Source organism: Cyprinus carpio, chromosome A13, assembly GCF_018340385.1.
Source record: "Cyprinus carpio isolate SPL01 chromosome A13, ASM1834038v1, whole genome shotgun sequence".
NCBI lineage: Eukaryota > Metazoa > Chordata > Actinopteri > Cypriniformes > Cyprinidae > Cyprinus > Cyprinus carpio.
The window spans coordinates 954,281-972,596 of record NC_056584.1 but is presented as its reverse complement, the minus strand read 5'-3'; the positions used below and the strand labels follow the sequence as shown (position 1 = coordinate 972,596).

The following is an 18,316-nucleotide window of genomic DNA, read 5'->3' as shown; positions in this document are numbered from 1 at the left end:
ATGTTAACATCAACCAAAATGAAGTAATATTGATTGATTAATTTGAATTAATTTTGTGTTGTTTGGCTTTGTTAACTCTGGATTTACCGCAGAATTAATCAAACAAATTAACATCTGTTTTATTGAACACTCTCATCAATATTGGCAAAGGCAACACCTTTACCCTCAGAGTTGTGGCCGTTGTGGCTGATCAATGATACCTGACTCAAGTGCTGAACTGGGACATTACTCTTCTATTGTAGATACTGCCTCTAAATCAGTTGTTCTCTATAAACTATATTGATTTTCTCCAGTGAATATAAAACAAATTTATACTGCTTTCAGATTTGGGTGCCAGAAGAATGTGCTCAAGTGAATCTGAAACTCTGGGATGTGAAAAACAACAACAAAAAAGCTGTCAGTAAGTGAACTGTTATCGCTCTGTTCTCCTCGGTTAATTCTGAATTTACTGAAGCTGTGCCTGGAAAAGGAGAAAGCATAGACAGATTATGTGAGTCAGTAAGAAATGGGAAAAGAAGAGGGAAAAAACAAACCACCCCTGGCTAATCAGTAAGCATAGGTAGTGCTTCAGTCGCCCGGGTTATTCAGCATTCTACTTAAATATAATGAATCATCAAGTGTTTCCAAACAAATCTCTTTACTATTCTGGTATGGGTCCACCTGCAGCGTCCACCTCCTGTAATTATTCTTAACCACACCAGTAAAGGCAGCCTGAAAGAATGGGCCACAATCTTCACAGCATGGCGTGTTGTGCATTTTAGCCGCAGCTGGTACTGTCCATTACTCAGTGCGCCTCCATAAGCCTCGTCGTTGGAATAATCACTCACGGAGAGGGGGTGGTGGCTCCGTAACCTCAGAGTCATGCGATTCCGCCAATGCATCAGAGTCTCACAGACCACCTTAGTGGCACAGTGTGATGAAATGTTTTCTCTTTTCCCTTAGATATAGCTGAGTCAAATTTTGGAAGACAGGATTTTGTCATGGCAACCAAACAGGTCATTTTCTTTACCTGTCAAGCAGTTTGATAGACTGAGAAATGAGCTTGTGACAGTTTATCCGTTGATCAAGCAGGCAGGTGTAGCATATAAAAAGCAAGCAGCACAGTTAGATACAAATGCTATATATTTAGGAATATGTACTGTAAACCCACAAATAACACACAAATGTACCTGAGGGTGAGCTCAAGGACTTGTTTTTAGTGCAAGAATGGCCATCGGTTGCATTTGAAAAAGTTTTATACATTCAGCCAGAGGTCTTCATCCAATCAATTTCCACTGTTGAGAAGCATACATTCTCTCAAGCTTAGAGGATTGAATTAAAAGATTGAGTTCTAGCAATGCTGAAAGTGTTCCCTTCAAGATTACCCTATATCCACATCGCTTACACTAATTTAGAAACCGGCACATGTCATGCTAGATGTGTGCTGAAGGTAAAGGGAACATGCCAGATTATCTAACCAATTTCAGTTTTGGTCTTAAAACAAACCAAACAAACGTAATGTTAGGCAACTCAATTTCGGGAAAATTGGACAGATTATTATTATAAAAAAAAATGCTTTGGTAAATCACCAAGATTACATTGCATGTAACTTTTTGCTTTTTGAATGCAACTTGTTTCAAATTATAATTTTTTTTTGTTCTGGCCAGAATTGTCGGTCCATTACTTGTTATCCATATTCATTGAATTTAAATTTGTCTTTGGCAGTGGCAAAGAATATGTAACAAGAAAAAAATAAATAAATAAGGCATGGGTCAAAATAAGATAAAAAGAAATACATGATGCATTGCAGAAATAGCACATGATGGGCAAAATGAGTATATGATGTGTGGTGACCTTTAACATTAAGGTTGTGGATTTGGGAAAACACTCATACTGATAAAATTCAGACTTTGAATGCACTGGGTCATCAAATAAAATCACAATAAGTTACCAGTCATAAACATTTGAAAATATTTTTAGAAGCAAATGTGTGCCAACATTTTGCATTTCTATTTATTTCATCAACATCCAGTAAGACACTTGATTTAGTAAGATGTATCTAGTTATGAAATCAGAGACTGTTCCCTCAAAATCCATTCATTAGTGCTCACAGGGGACGCACATTACACCATGTGCAAATGTCGATCTGTCTCAGCTGTTCACTTGTGATTAGTTACCCGAGCTGGATGTGTGTAAACAGGGCCCAAGTCGCTTTGCCAAATGCATAAATACAGATGTAGAGGTGCTAAACAAGACCAGTCATTAAAGCCTGAGACATAGCCAAGCAGGAGGAGAAGTCACCAAGATTAATCAATATATCTCACATGCTCTGTCACAGAGTTGATAATGATATTGTCAAATTGTCACCGCATATGACTGATAAATCCATTGATGAAGCATTGAGTAAAGAGGGATAACATTACCTGAGCACAAAGCAAAGAGGAGAGAACGCCTGGAGACCAGAGGGAGAGAGAGTGTGTGTGTGTGTGTGTGTGTGTGTTTGCATGAGTGGCAGACTAAATAAGTGTGTGTGTGTGTGTGTGTGTGTGTTTGCATGAGTGGCAGACTAAATAATGCTGTTATTTCCCCTGTGGTCACAGCGAACCGTCCACTGCACATCATCCTGTAAGATTAGCATGCTAACTACAAAATTAACAGCAGCCTAAACACAGCCATGACCCACACAGGCAAAGAGGAGATAACACTTCACTCCCATACGGCATAATGTGAAAATTTTAGGTGTAAGCGCATAGATAAACTATTGAATGCTGTGTGTCCTCTCTCTCTCTATCTCTCTCTTTAATATATGTATTCATATTAGAAGGTACACCAGAATGAATCTCATAAAAACATGTCCAGGTCACATTTCACCCCAAAAATAGCCTAAACCTTTTTCTCATAATATACAGTAGTATCTTAATTAATTGGGAAGCACAACAAACAATACCATTACGTATATACATACTTCACAGTTTGAATAACACTAAAAAAACATCTATGTTTTATACATTTTTGTATTACAATTATCTCTGCATATAAAGTTGTCACATTTCTTGATTCTGTTAACAATGCAGGAGGGAAATGTGTTTTGTCACAATATAATGCTAGTAATCTTAATTGTCCTAAAAGGGGGCATTTCTTTAGATATTTAATATAAATTTTACTAAATGTATTATTATTATTATTTTATAGATTTTGGAGTGATATACAGTATGTTCTTGACAGGTTTTGTGAGTTTCACCTGCTAAGGAAATATTTTATGTTTCGCTGGCTAATATACTGACATCTATTATACTGACAACTATCTGCACAGTGCAGCATCTCACGTTTATGGTTACCAGCAAACTATTTTCCTGTTTGACTCTGTAAAGCTGCTTTGACACAATCAGTATTGTATAAAGCACTGTACATATGAAGGTGACTTGACTAGACCAGCATCAGTGCAGTAAAATACAGGTACATGCAGGTGATTCAACATAGGAATCTGTGTTTAGTATCATTGGTACTATTGTATACATATATAATTATATTTTACAGTGTATTATTATTATTATTATTTCAAGTAAGGAAAAGTTTTTTTAAGGTTTTAGTGTTAGTAATGATAAAAATGATAGGATTCATATTTGGGTTCACATTTACAACAGTGTAAAATAGATTTGTTGAATGTTACTAAGAAGAAAAAAAACAGTAAATAAAAGCACTGCCTTCCTTTTTTTGTTTTGTTTTAAAACCTCATTGAGGAAACCTCACTTACTGCATCTGTTACTTGCTGTTTCAGAAAAGATCTATTCATGAGTTTCCCCATTCATGTAAGTAGCATTTGAGGTCTTTTGTTTTATTTATTTATTTATTTATTTATTTTTTACCTTTAAACAAGGATATGATTAAACCAATTACTTGATGTCAGTATCTCCTAAATTTACCATCAAAGAACAAATCATATTTCCCTTACCTTCACGGTGGTTCAGGTGCCTCCTGTGCTGCTGGGTTTGATATCCACGTCAAAATAATTACAACAGCACTATGCTTCAGAGATATTATTCATACAAATACACACCTCACCAATACAATGATGTTTTTAAAGTTTATTTCACTTTTGGCAACTGATAAATGATGCAAGTAAAAACACTTAAATAAAGCATTCACAAAGCAAGTATTGTTTGTAAGTAAGAAGCAACGTTTTAGAAAAATATTATCTATTTACTTTCCACTTTATTTGTATCTCTTTCACACAATTGCGTACTAAACAGTTCAGTTTTTTTTAGGGATGCAAGCATCATGGGACTGTGGACTTTGTTTGAAGTATCGATTCCACGTCACTCATTTTCTGCTCCAGCGATTGTGGACCACAGCCAGACAAACACAACAATTTCACTTAACCAGAGGACACAGGCACATCTGAATTCACAAAGAGAGAGAGGGTATTAAAGCCTGGTCCAAGAACTTCTTTTCTGAAAGAAAAGAAGAAAAAAAAAGAACATATTTGTTATCTTTGTAATGCACAAAAAAAATGATCTGCAAAATTGACTGGAGTCTGGCAGCTACCTGATAGAAATCTAGGGTTCGACTGCTCATCTCAGTTTTTCAGTTTCAGGTGACAGTGACTATTTGTGCTGTTGTGTTTTGTTTAAATATGATGAATAACACCTCAGTGTGTATCCTGATAAATTATATAGCCTTCTGTTAGCACTTTCATGCAAATCTGAGATCCATTTAGCATGTTTATATCTGTGGATGAATAAAGCCACATCCTGGACATGCTCATGCTATAACCACATGCTCTTAATTAAGTATAATTATCTAGGGGACATAAAAAAATGGCTTTAAGAAAGTGAAACAGTTTATTAGGGTAATTTAATTTCAAGTGACAAACTAAATGAATAGCATGAAAAGAGATGAAGAACCTGAAGCTGGTGTGCTTCTCTATCTTTCACGAAAGATAGAAAGTGCTGTTCAGACAGTCTGAGTAGATGTGACCGTCTGAGTCGTTGAAGTCAGAATCAAAATTTCCATCATCTAAGCCCTGCGTCAGGGTCTCCACGTCTTCATCTGAGGTAGAGGGGTGAGTCAGAATAATCCGAGGAATCTGTCAAAGGGTTACATTGAAATGAGAGGGGGGCGGGGGGGGGGTCTCTGTATAAATATTATACTGTAAATGATTTCTGTTTCCAATTTAAATTTTTTGTTTTCTGAGAGAGTTTATTGTAATAACTTTTCTTCACCAAGACTGAAAGGACACAATAATTATTTCATTTTTTTTTTTTAATGCGTTACAATGGGTATAACTAATTCTAATGCAATTTCTGATTATTTGATTACTTTTAGTCTTGTGGCATTAAATAGAACCACCAAGATCTCTCTCTCTCTCTCTCTCTCTCTATAATCTTTGACACTCTTGACCTAGAGCCTACCAGTCCATTTCCATTGCAGACCGTAGCTTCCAACTCCTGGCTGACCTGGAGGTCTGCTGTCTCCATGGTGTCAAAGCTCACGCATATCTCCCGCCTGTTATTGCTCATGGTAACATCCCACTCCTGGCTGACCTGGAGGTCTGCTGTCTCCATGGTGTCAAAGCTCTCGTGGATCTGCGGCTCCATGGGCATGCATCTCTCCCGCAGTACTTTCATTTTTATGCAGCTCCCAGCATTCCTCAAGACGCTGACAGCCTCGTGGTGGCTGACCTCCTGCATGTCTTGACCATTGACCTGGTGGCACAAATGAAAAATGAGCTGCAGTGATTTGAAGGAAAGAGAGAGAGGTGACGGAAAGACAACGAAAGCTGCAAAAATGCAGACAAGTTATATGAGGAAATGACCTGGGATCTTCAAGGGGAAAGATGTCATTACCACAGAAAATTGCAGAGAAAATGACTGTTTTCAAACAGGTTTTGCAAAGATTTGTCCATCCGGTATTTGTAGAAAAAACAGGCTGTCTCAGTAATTTAAGGTTTTGCTGGTCGGCACTTGGCCCCTTTTACAAGCAACATATACATTTTTTAAAATTCTATGATCCATTGATAGTAGATGTTATACCCCTTTTAGAGAGCCCTAAACAGCATGAATGTCCATTTTCTATTCCCTTGTCTGCTGTCTTTGAAGTTACAGCTCAGGTTAGGGATTGTGTGTTGAAAGCACCACAGAGCCACATCATTAACACTTTTAAGGGAAATAAACCTATAAATGGCTTATGACTTCTAGCTGTCACTGCATATAAACTTAGGATAACAGAAAATACTTAAACATGTCAGCCACAAACTGACATGTAACAAATGTCTATTTGTGAAATATTTTGTTTGAAAAACGTACTTGTGCTATCTTTCTACAACATGCTTCAATATTTTACCTAATGCAATGACAATACAGTTTTAGATGTGACTTGCATGTCCAATTACTTTTCCCCGTTGGTTTAAAGCTCATGGGGTCACAACAAACTTTTCATCAGCATCTGTGTGATGATGCCCTCCAATGGCCATTAGAAAAACAACTACAACCATTCTGATAAGGTCACGCAGCAGGAGAAAAGCATATCCAGTACAATGCTCAAATTCATGTGTCACTTGATAGAATCTAATTAAATTATGTACATGCCAGCTATACTTGCAATGATTAACATGGCTTGTGCTGTTCATAAAGTGTGGTTAGAACAAACACACACAACAACAAAAAAACAAAAAATGAAAAAAAGAACTCAAGTACTTAAATTAATAATCACACACACACACACATACACACACCACAATCAACAGTTATCAAATGTTTCTTTGAAGGCAAGTACTCCCAGTCGTAAGTTAACCATGCTTCCCAAACAGTCATTAAATAAATGTATTGTTAAACAGTACTTGTACATTATGATCCCTGATTTTACCTCCAACACTCTGTCCCCAACATGTACCCCGGCCTTCTCCGCCGGTCCGCCTTTAGATACTCTGGAGATGAAAATTCCCTGACACGAAGAAAACAAATCAATCAGTGCCCAGAAGGAAATGACTAGTTATGGGGGAAGGAAATCAGGCACACTCATATCATCAGTCGAATTGCTGGCTGGATGCACATTAGTATCCCAGTCCATGTGGATATTTTAGTGTAAATAGACCCACAGGAGTATGATAGTAATAGTGTGTAATGAGATTCAGGCAGTGAAGCTACAGGAAGATAAGGCCTACCTCATCATTCTCTTTGTACGGAAAGGAGCCTTTCCCTCCTGCAATACAAATTCCCAATCCACCTCTCTGTCCGTTTACTTTGATCTGTAGCTGGAGAGACAGAAAACACCGTCACCCGAAGAGTCAAACTCCAGTATAACTATATTACAGAATGATTTAGGGCAGAATCTCCTACCTCACCTTATACTAATACAATTAGAGTCTAACGTAAATCAGACATATACATTACAAAGTCAATTAGTTGAAACCTCTCCGTTTAGTTTAGAAGTTCATTAATTAGTGAGAGCCTCAGGCTTCTCTTGAAAACGTGCAGTTTGAAGCTGGTCTTTCTGCTTGCTTTTACAAGAGAACAGAAACACTAAATGAACTGTAATAGTACATCTTGACAGTCGCATAGCAGGCAAACATTTCAGTCAAGTATGCTGAGTATATGTTTTTAATAATTATAAATTCACACAAATCAAATATGTTACTCTGTAACAAAAAAGTCCTAAAGTTATGTTCAAGAGAAGTCTAATAATTCAGTCCTTTCAATCCCACCACATCCTCATCTCCATCTCTATCCCATTCGTTCTCATTCTATTCAATACTGTGATATGGGGGTCAGCTCAGAGATCCAGCCGACCCTTGGGATCCTCATCCCATCTTTATTAATCATACAGAGCAGATAGAAATAGTTGGAATGTCAAATTAAATCAGTGTTAAATAAATTTAACAGCATGCATATTTAATCCACTTAAAGTTAATATTAACTTATTGCTCACATATACACCACAAAGTTTTGGGAGGTGACACAAATGAATAAAAAATTGTTTTGGGGATTTATTGATTTCCACATGTAGATGATACCCATTTTGACATCTTGGTTGGTTATCAAAGTGCTTAAAATGGCACATAGGATAATTAATTAAAAGAGACATTTTAATACTTATTTTTCAAGGGTTAATATAAAACATTGTTATAATACATGGCAGAGACTTATGTCTTTTGCTCTTTCATTTTAAGACTGTATGGCCTTTTGTGAGGTCTTTTGAATACACAGGATTACAAGAATGCAATGAGCTGCCTCTGGATATCAAGTGTTAAACCAATGTTGCTGTTTTTAGCTAAAATATTGTTTTTAGACAGGCCACTCTTTAAAACTATTAGTTACCCAAAGCTGTCACCTCTTTGGGAATTTTGCAGCCAAATTATTTCGTTTAGCCTGTGAAATTCATGCAGAACCAAGAAGTTTTTGTGTGTGGTGGATGGGGGTATCTGTCTAAAATATTAATTTGTCAACACAACACTGAAAAGTTTTAGCAATTAATGAGATATATAGTTTAAACCATTTAAATGTCAGATGTTTGTGAAAATTATGCACCACAGAATCTGTATAGCAGGTGTGGCACGTTAAGGCGCAGTTTAGTCCTGCTGTGTCCAATTAAGTAGAAGACTGAATTGATGCAGGACTATTCTTTATAATTTGGAAATGCCATTAATAATGTATGTTTTCACTTCGGTTCAAAATTCTAAACTATATAATTGGTTTTGAAGACACTGCAGTAATTATTACAGTGAAAGATTAAGTAAAGTTATATTATCCCCAGTTTAACAAACAAGGCTTAGGTCTAGTCCCAGATTAAATGCATTGCTGAGCCGTTTTAACTGAAAGAAACCAAAATGAACTATAACCTTAAACAGAATAAAAAAAACCACAGACTACCAAACCATCCTCAGTAGAAGACTAAAAATCATAGAATACCCTCCCGTCTTTTTTCTGTTGTTGGCGCAAAATTATGGAATATTCTCCCGTCTCACATTAGAACTGCCCTAAACTTATCTGTTATTAAATTGACTCTTAAGACTAATTTATTTTCTCTGGCGTTTAATATTCCTTGATCTATTGTTTTATGATTATGTTCTAAGGAAAGTCGCCCATGTTTACAGCTTGTGTTTTATTGTGTTTTATTGTGTATTTATTGTTGCTGAGTGTTTCAAAATTGGTCATTGTTTGTATAGTGTTCTAAAGCACTTTGGTCAACTTCGGTTGTTTTTAAATTGTGCTACAGTACGTATATAAATACATTTGTATTGTATTGTATTGTGTAAGTAATAACAGTTATTTTTATTTAGGGTTGGGCTTTTCCCCATTGTTATCACAAAGGTCAATTCCACTGTTTTCTATAAATGAAAATCCCAGTAGCGTGTTTAGGCACCACACAACCTATGTAATTGCGAGGGGCCTTGTGGTCTATGGGGGCCCCCATGGAACGTAATTTCTACTGATGGGAATCAATCATAATTTCTACTGATTATTATCTATCTTCTATTTGAATGAAACCCCACTAGACTATATGACTCACAATAGTGGTGCCAACTGTCACTGACCCCCCCTCAAAAGCCGTTACTTAGGTATTTTAATATAAACCGTAACAGTATTAGCCGTTACTTTGGTATTTTTTCATACACTCCTATAGGGGGCGCCTGAGGGTTAGAACCTCTTGTTTTAAAAATGGTAGTAGTATAGAAGAAGTCAGTTTATTTCTTTTTCTTCTCCTTAAGTATACATTTCTGGTCCACACTCCAGCACAGTAGGGGGCGGATATGCATCTTAAACGTTAGTTGCCACCCGCCATTATAAATACAAGAATAAGAAGAAGAAGAAGTCAGTTTGTTTGGAAGAGGGAAGCATGGGGTTACCTCCTGCAACACTCATTTGGAGTCCTGATTGAGAAAATTTTGTTTCCAGTTCAATCATGTAAGTTTGTTTCTCCTGATGTTGTGTAATTGTGTTCATTTGATTTATAGAATATATGATAGATATTTTTGTTTATTTTTTGTACGTTACTTTACATTTTGAGACTGTTGAATCCATATGAGGTGCTAAGGCTCTACTGAAATGGACATCAAGTGGTTTCTAACCAATGGATTGATCTCACTGCATTACTTTGTGAATTACCAAAGATCATAAGTACAAGAATGTGTCTCTGTGGGCTGTCTGTTTTTTTTGTGGATTTTCTTGGATTACTGGAAGAGCACTTGAAGTTTTTTTTTTTTTTTTTTTACATCATCCTGAAAATTGTTTAAACTTTCTTTGTAGTGATTCCTTTAATTACACAAAGAATCACTCGACTACAAGGTTGGATGGATTAGATAGCTTAATTTATTTTCATTTGTCATTCTTTTTCTATTTGATTAAGTTTTTTTGTGTTAGACCATCTGTGTGGAAACTGCTTTCATTTGTTGAACTAGTTTTATTTCAATTAATGTTCATATAAATGCATTGTGGTGTTTATTTTTTCTGTTTACTAAATTGATATAAAGATATACAAAAAAATTAATTCCTATCTTTATTATTTGTGGCTATACACTGTGGATTATATAAAGATTTTTCAGCAATACGGTTTTAGTTGGTGGGCCCTTCCTATAAATCTGTCTGCCATTATTATATATACATATATATATATATATATATATATATATATATATATATATATATATATATATATATATATATATATATATATATATATATATATATATATGGCTGCATGCCACTAAAGTGGATGGTGGTTACATATAAATGGCGAACAGAGAGTTAATTAACACGTTCAGTGACTTGTACCTTGATTCAGAGGAGGAAGAAGTGGTCGTGGATGACGGCTAAAAGGAAGTCCAATTTCTACCACCACCGGAAATTTACGAGGAACCGACACACCATCCTTCCACTGTTGTTTCAGATATGTTAGAAAAACTCACAGAACGTTTAACCAAACTTGAGGAGCGGATTACCGACATCAATAAATGGGTGAGTGAACAAGTTTCCTTCATTGATGTTGAATCACAACGTAAAGCTACAGAAGATAAATTGTTATATCAAATAGACCGTGAGTGCAGCAGAGTGAGAAAACATCTAGAGCTGAGCATTAAAGATCTTGGACAGTCAGTGATAGACTGTTTGAAGAGAAGAGACCAACAATTGGATCAGAGATTACAAGCTTTCCAGCCTTTTGTATCCACCCCAATTCAGCCCATGAATACCAGTACTGTTCACCGATCACCGAGAGATCAAACCTACAGTCTTCAGTCCAATACTCAATCCATCATGGACAGTTCAAATCAGTACAACCCACCAGTCAAACTTGAGTTTCCTAGTTTTAGCAATAACCCGGATGAAGATCCTATCTTATTCATCGAACGATGTGAGGAGTATTTCGCTGTTCGACCTTTGAAGAATAGTGAAATTTTGGCTTCTTTAACTGCCGTACTTAAAGACTGGTGGATGGCGGAGAAAGGGGATGTTCATGACTGGAAACAATTTAAAAAAATATTTCTGCAATCTTTTCTCAGTGAAGATTATGAAGAGTTTGCAGTAAGGAAGCTGATGGAGAGCAGACAAGGTGCAAGAGAAAGTTTCAGAGACTTTGCTTTTCACTATCGAGCTCTTTGCTTGAGATGGAAGAAAGATATGTTGGAAAGAGAAGTGGTACAAGCTATTTTACGTAACTGTAACCCACGGCTTGCTAGCTTGCTACGTGGCAATATAAAAGATGTAGGAGAACTTGTAAAAGTAGGTACACAGATAGAACGAGATTTTTTGGAGTCCAAGAAATACTGGAGTCAAGTTAATGGAGATGAGCAAAAGAAGAGAAATCCTCCAGATCACGATTCATACCGCAAACCAGCAGCAGTGTATACCAGAGTTGTCCAGACTTGCCAAAATTCTATGCAACACGACTTCAGAAACCTTATCATTCCCATAACCCTACAAGACACGCATGCAACTGCTAAGGTGGACACTGGCAGTACTTTATCTCTAATCCAAAAGTCATGCTGGAAACAGTTAAGCCGTCAACAAGTATACCTACCTGGTGGAGGACAAACTTTCCTTTTAGCCAATGGACAGCACCAAACCACTATTGGAAAGGTGGTGTGGAAGAGTGAAGTGCAGGGTCGCCCAATAGAGCTTACCTTGTATATAATGAATGACACTGACTTAACAGTACCCATCATATTGGGCATGGATTTTCTGTTGCAATCAGGAATGGTCTTGAATTTCAACAATGCTCAGTATGGTTTTTTCCCAATAGATGGCGCTGAAACAACAGTCTTCTTTCCATTCCTTCATCAGGACATTCATTCTACCATTAACTTTTACCTTGCCATACCTTTACAGCCTTGCAGTGATGAAGTACTCCATTCTATACACCAACTAGTGGAAAAAGCAGACACTGACATGCAGACACAGCTAGAGCTGGAAAATCTCATGTTAAGCTGGCCTACTGTTTGCAACCAGGAAATTGGATATACTAATTTAATCAAACACTGTATCATCACCACAGATTAACTACCTGTTAGAAAGAGAGCATACAGGGTTTACATTGAAAAACAGAGTTTTGTTGAAGGGCAAATCAAGGAGCTGCTTGATAAGAAAACATTTGACCATCTTGCTCTCCATGGGCATCACCAGTGGTGGTGGTACAGAAAAAAGATGGAGAATCAAGACTCTGCATTGACTACCGCAGGTTGAATGCCAAAACTCACCTTGATGCCTATCCAATGCCACAAATACAAGACATCTTAGAGTCATTACATGGAGCAACTGTATTCTCTACACTGGACTTAAAGAGTGGCTATTGGCAACTGGAAATTGAGCCTCATAGCATTCAAAAAACAGGTTTCATCACATCCTCAGGGTTATATGAATTTCTGCGTCTTCCTTTTGGACTGAAAAAATGCAGCAGCATCTTTCCAGAGACTTATGGAACATGTATTGCAGGAGTTGAAAGGTAAATGTTGTATGGTTTACATTGATGATGTCGTGGTCTATTCCAAAAATAAACAAGACCATCTCCAACATCTCCAACAAGTTTTCAATTGTTTCCACAAAGCAGGTCTCACACTCAACCTCAAAGTGCAATTTCATTCAAAAATCTCTCACATTCTTAGGCCATGTTGTTTCAAGATAAGGAATCAAAACCGATCCCACAAAGGTGTCAGCAGTTAGTTCATTTCCTATCCCACAGTCTCTCAAAGACTTTCAGCGGTTTTTGGGTATGGCCGGTTGGTACCATCGGTTCATTCCCAGTTTCTCAGAGAAGGCTGCTCCACTTCATGCTTTAAAACAGAAAAACTCTACCTGGGTTTGGACAGATCAATGCCAACAGGCACTCAATCTTATCAAGATTTAATGCAAGCTCCCGTTTTAACCTCCCCTGATTTTACTCAACCATTCCGAGTTCAAACGGACGCCAGTGATGTTTGTTTGGGAGCCGTTCTTACACAAGGATGTGCAGGGAAAGAACATGTTATTGCATATGCATCCAGATTACTGAGAGGGGCAGAAAAGTCATATTCGGTATCTGAGAAAGAGTGCCTAGCAGTGGTGTGGGCAGTGGAGAAATGGAGACCATATCTCGAAGGATGACTATTTGAAGTATTAACTGATCATGCCGCATTGACATGGGCATTTCAACATCCCAAACCATCATCACGTCTCATCAGATGGACCATAAGACTACAAGGATTTCACTTCACTGTTAAGTACAGAAAAGGTCAGTGTAATGTGGTACCTGATGCATTATCCAGAGCTCCAAGCCTCACCATTTCACCTAACATTATTGCTGTAGCCCCACCATCTAATTCCATCTCATCACCAGTCAGTATGCCAGTAGATTTTTCAGAGATAGCCATTGCTCAAAACAATGACTCAGAAATACAAGAATTGATTTCCAAAGTACCATCTCAGACCTCACAAGACTCATCACGAGTTCATTATGTAACAGAAAATGGATTCCTGTTCCGTAGTGTTCCAGATGGATGAAAAGGTCAAAAACTTAAACTTGTCATTCCATCCATCCATCATCAAGCTTTTATTCAGTATGCTCATGACAGTCCTCTCAGTGGTCATCTGGGTAAACTCAAGACCTTGCTCAGACTACTGGAAACTGTATACTGGCCAACTATCAGAGCTGATGTTTGGAAACATTGTAAAGAATGCCAAGTCTGTCAAAAATACAAATCCTCCATGTCAAAATTATCGGGTTATCTACAGTCTACACCTATTGTTGAACCTGGCTACATGATGGGCATCGATCTCATGGGGCCTTTTCCTAGAAGTGTCAAACAAAACGAGTATCTACTTGTTATCGTGGATTATTGTTCTAAGTGGGTGGAGATGTTTCCACTGAGGTCTGCTAAAACCCCTCAGATAGCCCGAATTTTGGTAGAGGATATATTTACCAGAATGGGAATGCCAGCCTACCTGGTCTCAGATCGTGGTGCCCAATTCACCTCTCAACTTCTCGGTCAGGTGTGCAAGCAGTGGGGAGTCATTCAAAAACTGACCACAGCCTACCATCCCCAAACTAATCTGACAGAGAGAGTCAATCGAAATTTGAAGACCATGATTGCCTCTTACGTCGGAGACCACCATAAGCTTTGGGATAGATGGATTGCCGAATTCAGGTTTGCTATTAACACAGCCTATCACGAAAGTACAGGTTTTACACCTGCTGAAGTAGCACTTGGACGTAAATTAAAAGGTCCAATGGAGAGAGCTCTACATAAACCACCTGATCCTAATAACCCTGCATATTCCGTCCTTGACAAACAACAAGAACTCCTTACTATTGTGAAAGAGAATGTGAACCGAGCCCAAGCTAAGCAAAAGATACTATGTAAAGATACTATGATCAGCATCGTAAGCCAGTGCATTTCCAAGAGGGGGATCTGGTTTGGGTACGTACACATCCTTTATCTAGAGGTGATGAAGGGTTCATGGCTAAGCTGTCTGCTAAGCGGAAAGGGCCAGCAAAAAAAAAAAAAAAAAAGTTGGGGCCAATTAATTATTCTGCTTCTTTTATTACTGATCCAGACACTACTGAAACGTATCACGTGCAAAATCCGAAGATTTGTCATGGTTATGGCAAATCTCTTTCTGAGGAGAGGGGTATGTAACAGTATTAGCTGTTACTTTGGTATTTTTTCATACACTCCTATAGGGGGCGCCTGAGGGATAGAACCTCTTGTATTAAAAAGGGTAGTAGTATAGAAGAAGTCAGTTTGTTTGGAAGAGGGAAGCATGGGGTTACCTCCTGCGACACTCATTTGGAGTCCTGATTGAGAAACTTTGTTTCCAGTTCAATCATGTAAGTTTGTTTCTCCTAATGTTGTGTAATTGTGTTCAATTGATTTATATAATATATGATAGATATTTGTTTATTTTTTGTAGATGGACTCTTTGTACGTTACTTTACATTTTGAGACTGTTGAATCCTTATGAGGTGCTAAGGCTCTACTGAAATGGACATCAAGTGGTTTCTAACCAATGGATTGATCTCACTGCATTACTTTGTGAATTACCAAAGATCATAAGTACAAGAATGCGTCTCTGTGGGCTGTCTGTTTTTTTGTGGATTTTCTTGGATTACAGGAAGAGCACTTGAAGGTTTTTTTTTTACATCATCCTGAAAATTGACTGTTTCAACTTTCTTTGTAGTGATTCCTTTAATTACACAAAGAATCACTCGACTACAAGGTTGGATGGATTAGATAGCTTAATTTATTTTCATTTGTCATTCTTTTTCTATTTGATTAAGTTTTTTTTGTGTTAGACCATCTGTGTGGAAACTGCTTTCATTTGTTGAACTAGTTTTATTTCAATTAATTTTCATATAAATGCATTGTGGTGTTTATTTTTTCTGTTTACTAAATTGATGTAAAGATATATAAAAAAAATAATAATTCCTATCTTTATTATTTGTGGCTATACACTGTGGATTATATAAAGATTTTTCAGCAATACGGTTTTAGTTGGTGGGCCCTTCCTATCATTCAGATATATATATATATATAATATATATGGCTGCATGCCACTAGTGTGGACGGTGGTTACAACAGAATAGAGATGCCACATTTTAACAACACCATGACTGTGGCTAACTTGCAGCTCATTAGCTTACTCTTAATGGCAGGTGTGAAACGACTGATTTGTGGGAACAAGGATGTTCGGACACAGCCGGATGGCTGAGCCTCTCTGAACAAGTATGGCCCTCTGGGTCGTGGGTCGTGTCTCGATGGAGATGGGTCGCCAGGCACTGGGTTCTGTATCTCTGAAGCTTCTTGTCTAGGCCGTTTTCTCCCCACTGAAGGTTAGATCTGCGGTCCGCTGCCTCCAGTTCTGAGAAATTACCTAAGCTGTACTGAGGCAGAAAAGTGTTTTCAATTGACATGGTATTGTTACATTTTTCTTTGATACCATGTAAATATCATTGTAAATGAATATGGTATTCACTCAGTATCATAATATAGATCAAAGTACCATGATAATACGATAAGAAGGCTGTACCACAGTACCACCACAGTGCTTGATTGTGAGTGTCTAGCCCATTTTCTATTGTATCCGTGAATTTTTGGGGGAAAAATATTAAGGAATATATTTCCACACCGGAAATAACAGCATAATGGCATGAAGATGAGTAAATAATGATACGATTTTTATTTGCTTAAGCCAAAGTTGGTAGAGCGTACCTTTGAAACAGACATAAACATGCTGGTCTTACATCATCAGACGGCTCTTCCATCTCCTCTGCATCTTTTTCCGGGCTGGAACTGCGGCCATGTCCACCAGCAGTGAGAGGAAACAAGTTAAGTCCTGACAGACGGTCCTTCCCTGTGACCCAGCGCAGACCGGGAATGAGCCAGCCATGGCTGCTGTTATTCACAGAGGTTTTAGCAGCTCTGCTCCCCTATAGATGAAATACGAACTGAAGTGATGAAATACTCTCAGCTGTTTGCTTGTTAAAAATGTCACCTTTACACAAACTGTAAGACTGAAAAAAAAGTTTTTTTATACAAACAATATTTATATTTATAATTTATAATTATATTTAATTTATATAAAATTAATTTATACAAACAATAGCACCAACAAGATGATAAAAGACACCAATTTTCAATTAGATGAGTAAAATTTGAGGACAAACTTGGCTTGACAATGACTGGCATGAAAGTATGGCAGAAATTCAGATGAAACTGACATCAATAAACCTTTTCAGACCCAAATTAGACCTCATAAAACCACAGAGAAACCATGCTAGTATGTTTTAGCATGTTGCTAACATGCTTCTTATAAATTTCAACAGATTGCCAGCATGTTGTACGCTCATTGCTAAACCTTTGCAAACCCAATTAAGACCTCATAAAATCAGAGAAACCATGCATGCATTATTAGCATTTCCTAAGCTAGTTACAAACAATTGAATACAAAACACCTTTAACATCATTATTAATGAATTTATATATCCATGTACTAATGGATAGATAAATACTTGATTACATGACATTTTTGATATATTCAATTAATATGATAGATACTTTGGTCTAGTAGAATAATGGCCAACATATTGAACAGTTAAATATTTTAGTAATGGTAATTCAGTTTGGAGCGTATCACCTAGAGACCCTCTGCTTGTGAATATATTTTCAATTATTATCATTCATAAATAAACTAATTAAATTTGGTGTCTTTTATCATATTGCCTTCACCTTATAATATCCCTTCCTCTGATAAAATCACCATGACGTCCAGCCTTGAGGGGCCTTTTGATTTATTTAATTTCCTTTCTAAGAGACATCACTTGTTTCTGTCTACAGTCCAACTGATCAGGTTACCTTAGCGACCAGAAAGCACTCAATCTCCATGATTACTTGCCAATTAAGCTCTATTGAGACTGCAGCTGTTTCTCTAATTAAGTGGATGAAGAAACATGACAAGCACAATGTCTGAGCACTTAAACAGACTTGCAAGGATTTGTGAAATTTCTAATTAATAGCATCACCACTAAGATCCAGACACCTGGATCATAAAAAAAATAAAAAATGCTGAAACCCCCCATTATTACAGTCTTCTCCGACATTTGTTCAGCGCTGAGTGATTGTTTGTGCACTTTGTTTGTTATGCTGTTCGTCTTGGACTTTGTAGAAATTGCAGTCTTTAACATAACAGGCCAAATTGCTCGCAAAACAAATCCACTTTCATGCTGAAATGACTGAGTCTAATGATTTTACCCATTTTTAAAATTCCCCAATATTTTATTATCTTCTTGACTATAGATGCCACTAAATCTAATCTCAATCTTATTTATAAATTATTAATCTTAATCATTAATCTCTGAACTATTTTAATAATTA

General features: G+C 37.1%; 1 protein-coding gene across 1 annotated transcript; it reads right to left on the bottom strand.

Moving 5' to 3' along the window:
* Window positions 1-5,197: 5,197 nt before the first annotated feature.
* On the bottom strand, window positions 5,198-17,827 carry LOC109109175 (disks large homolog 4-like). Its single transcript, XM_042768285.1, has 7 exons — window positions 17,798-17,827; window positions 16,687-16,872; window positions 16,087-16,326; window positions 7,142-7,231; window positions 6,844-6,921; window positions 5,391-5,684; window positions 5,198-5,206 (listed from the first exon to the last, which is right to left on the bottom strand). The coding sequence occupies exons 1-7, from the start codon at window positions 17,825-17,827 to the stop codon at window positions 5,198-5,200; spliced, it is 927 nt and encodes a 308-aa protein (XP_042624219.1).
* Window positions 17,828-18,316: the final 489 nt, after the last annotated feature.

Bases quoted from the DNA above. Each gene is read 5' to 3' on its own strand.
- LOC109109175 (XM_042768285.1), bottom strand. From the start codon at position 17,827: ATGGAGATTGAGTGCTTTCTGGTCGCTAAG. The intron at 6,922-7,141 runs GTAGGCCTTATC...TCTTCGTGTCAG, and splicing joins CGTACAAAGAGAATGATGAG to GGAATTTTCATCTCCAGAGT. The intron at 5,685-6,843 runs GTAAAATCAGGG...TTGTGCCACCAG, and splicing joins TTGGGGACAGAGTGTTGGAG to GTCAATGGTCAAGACATGCA.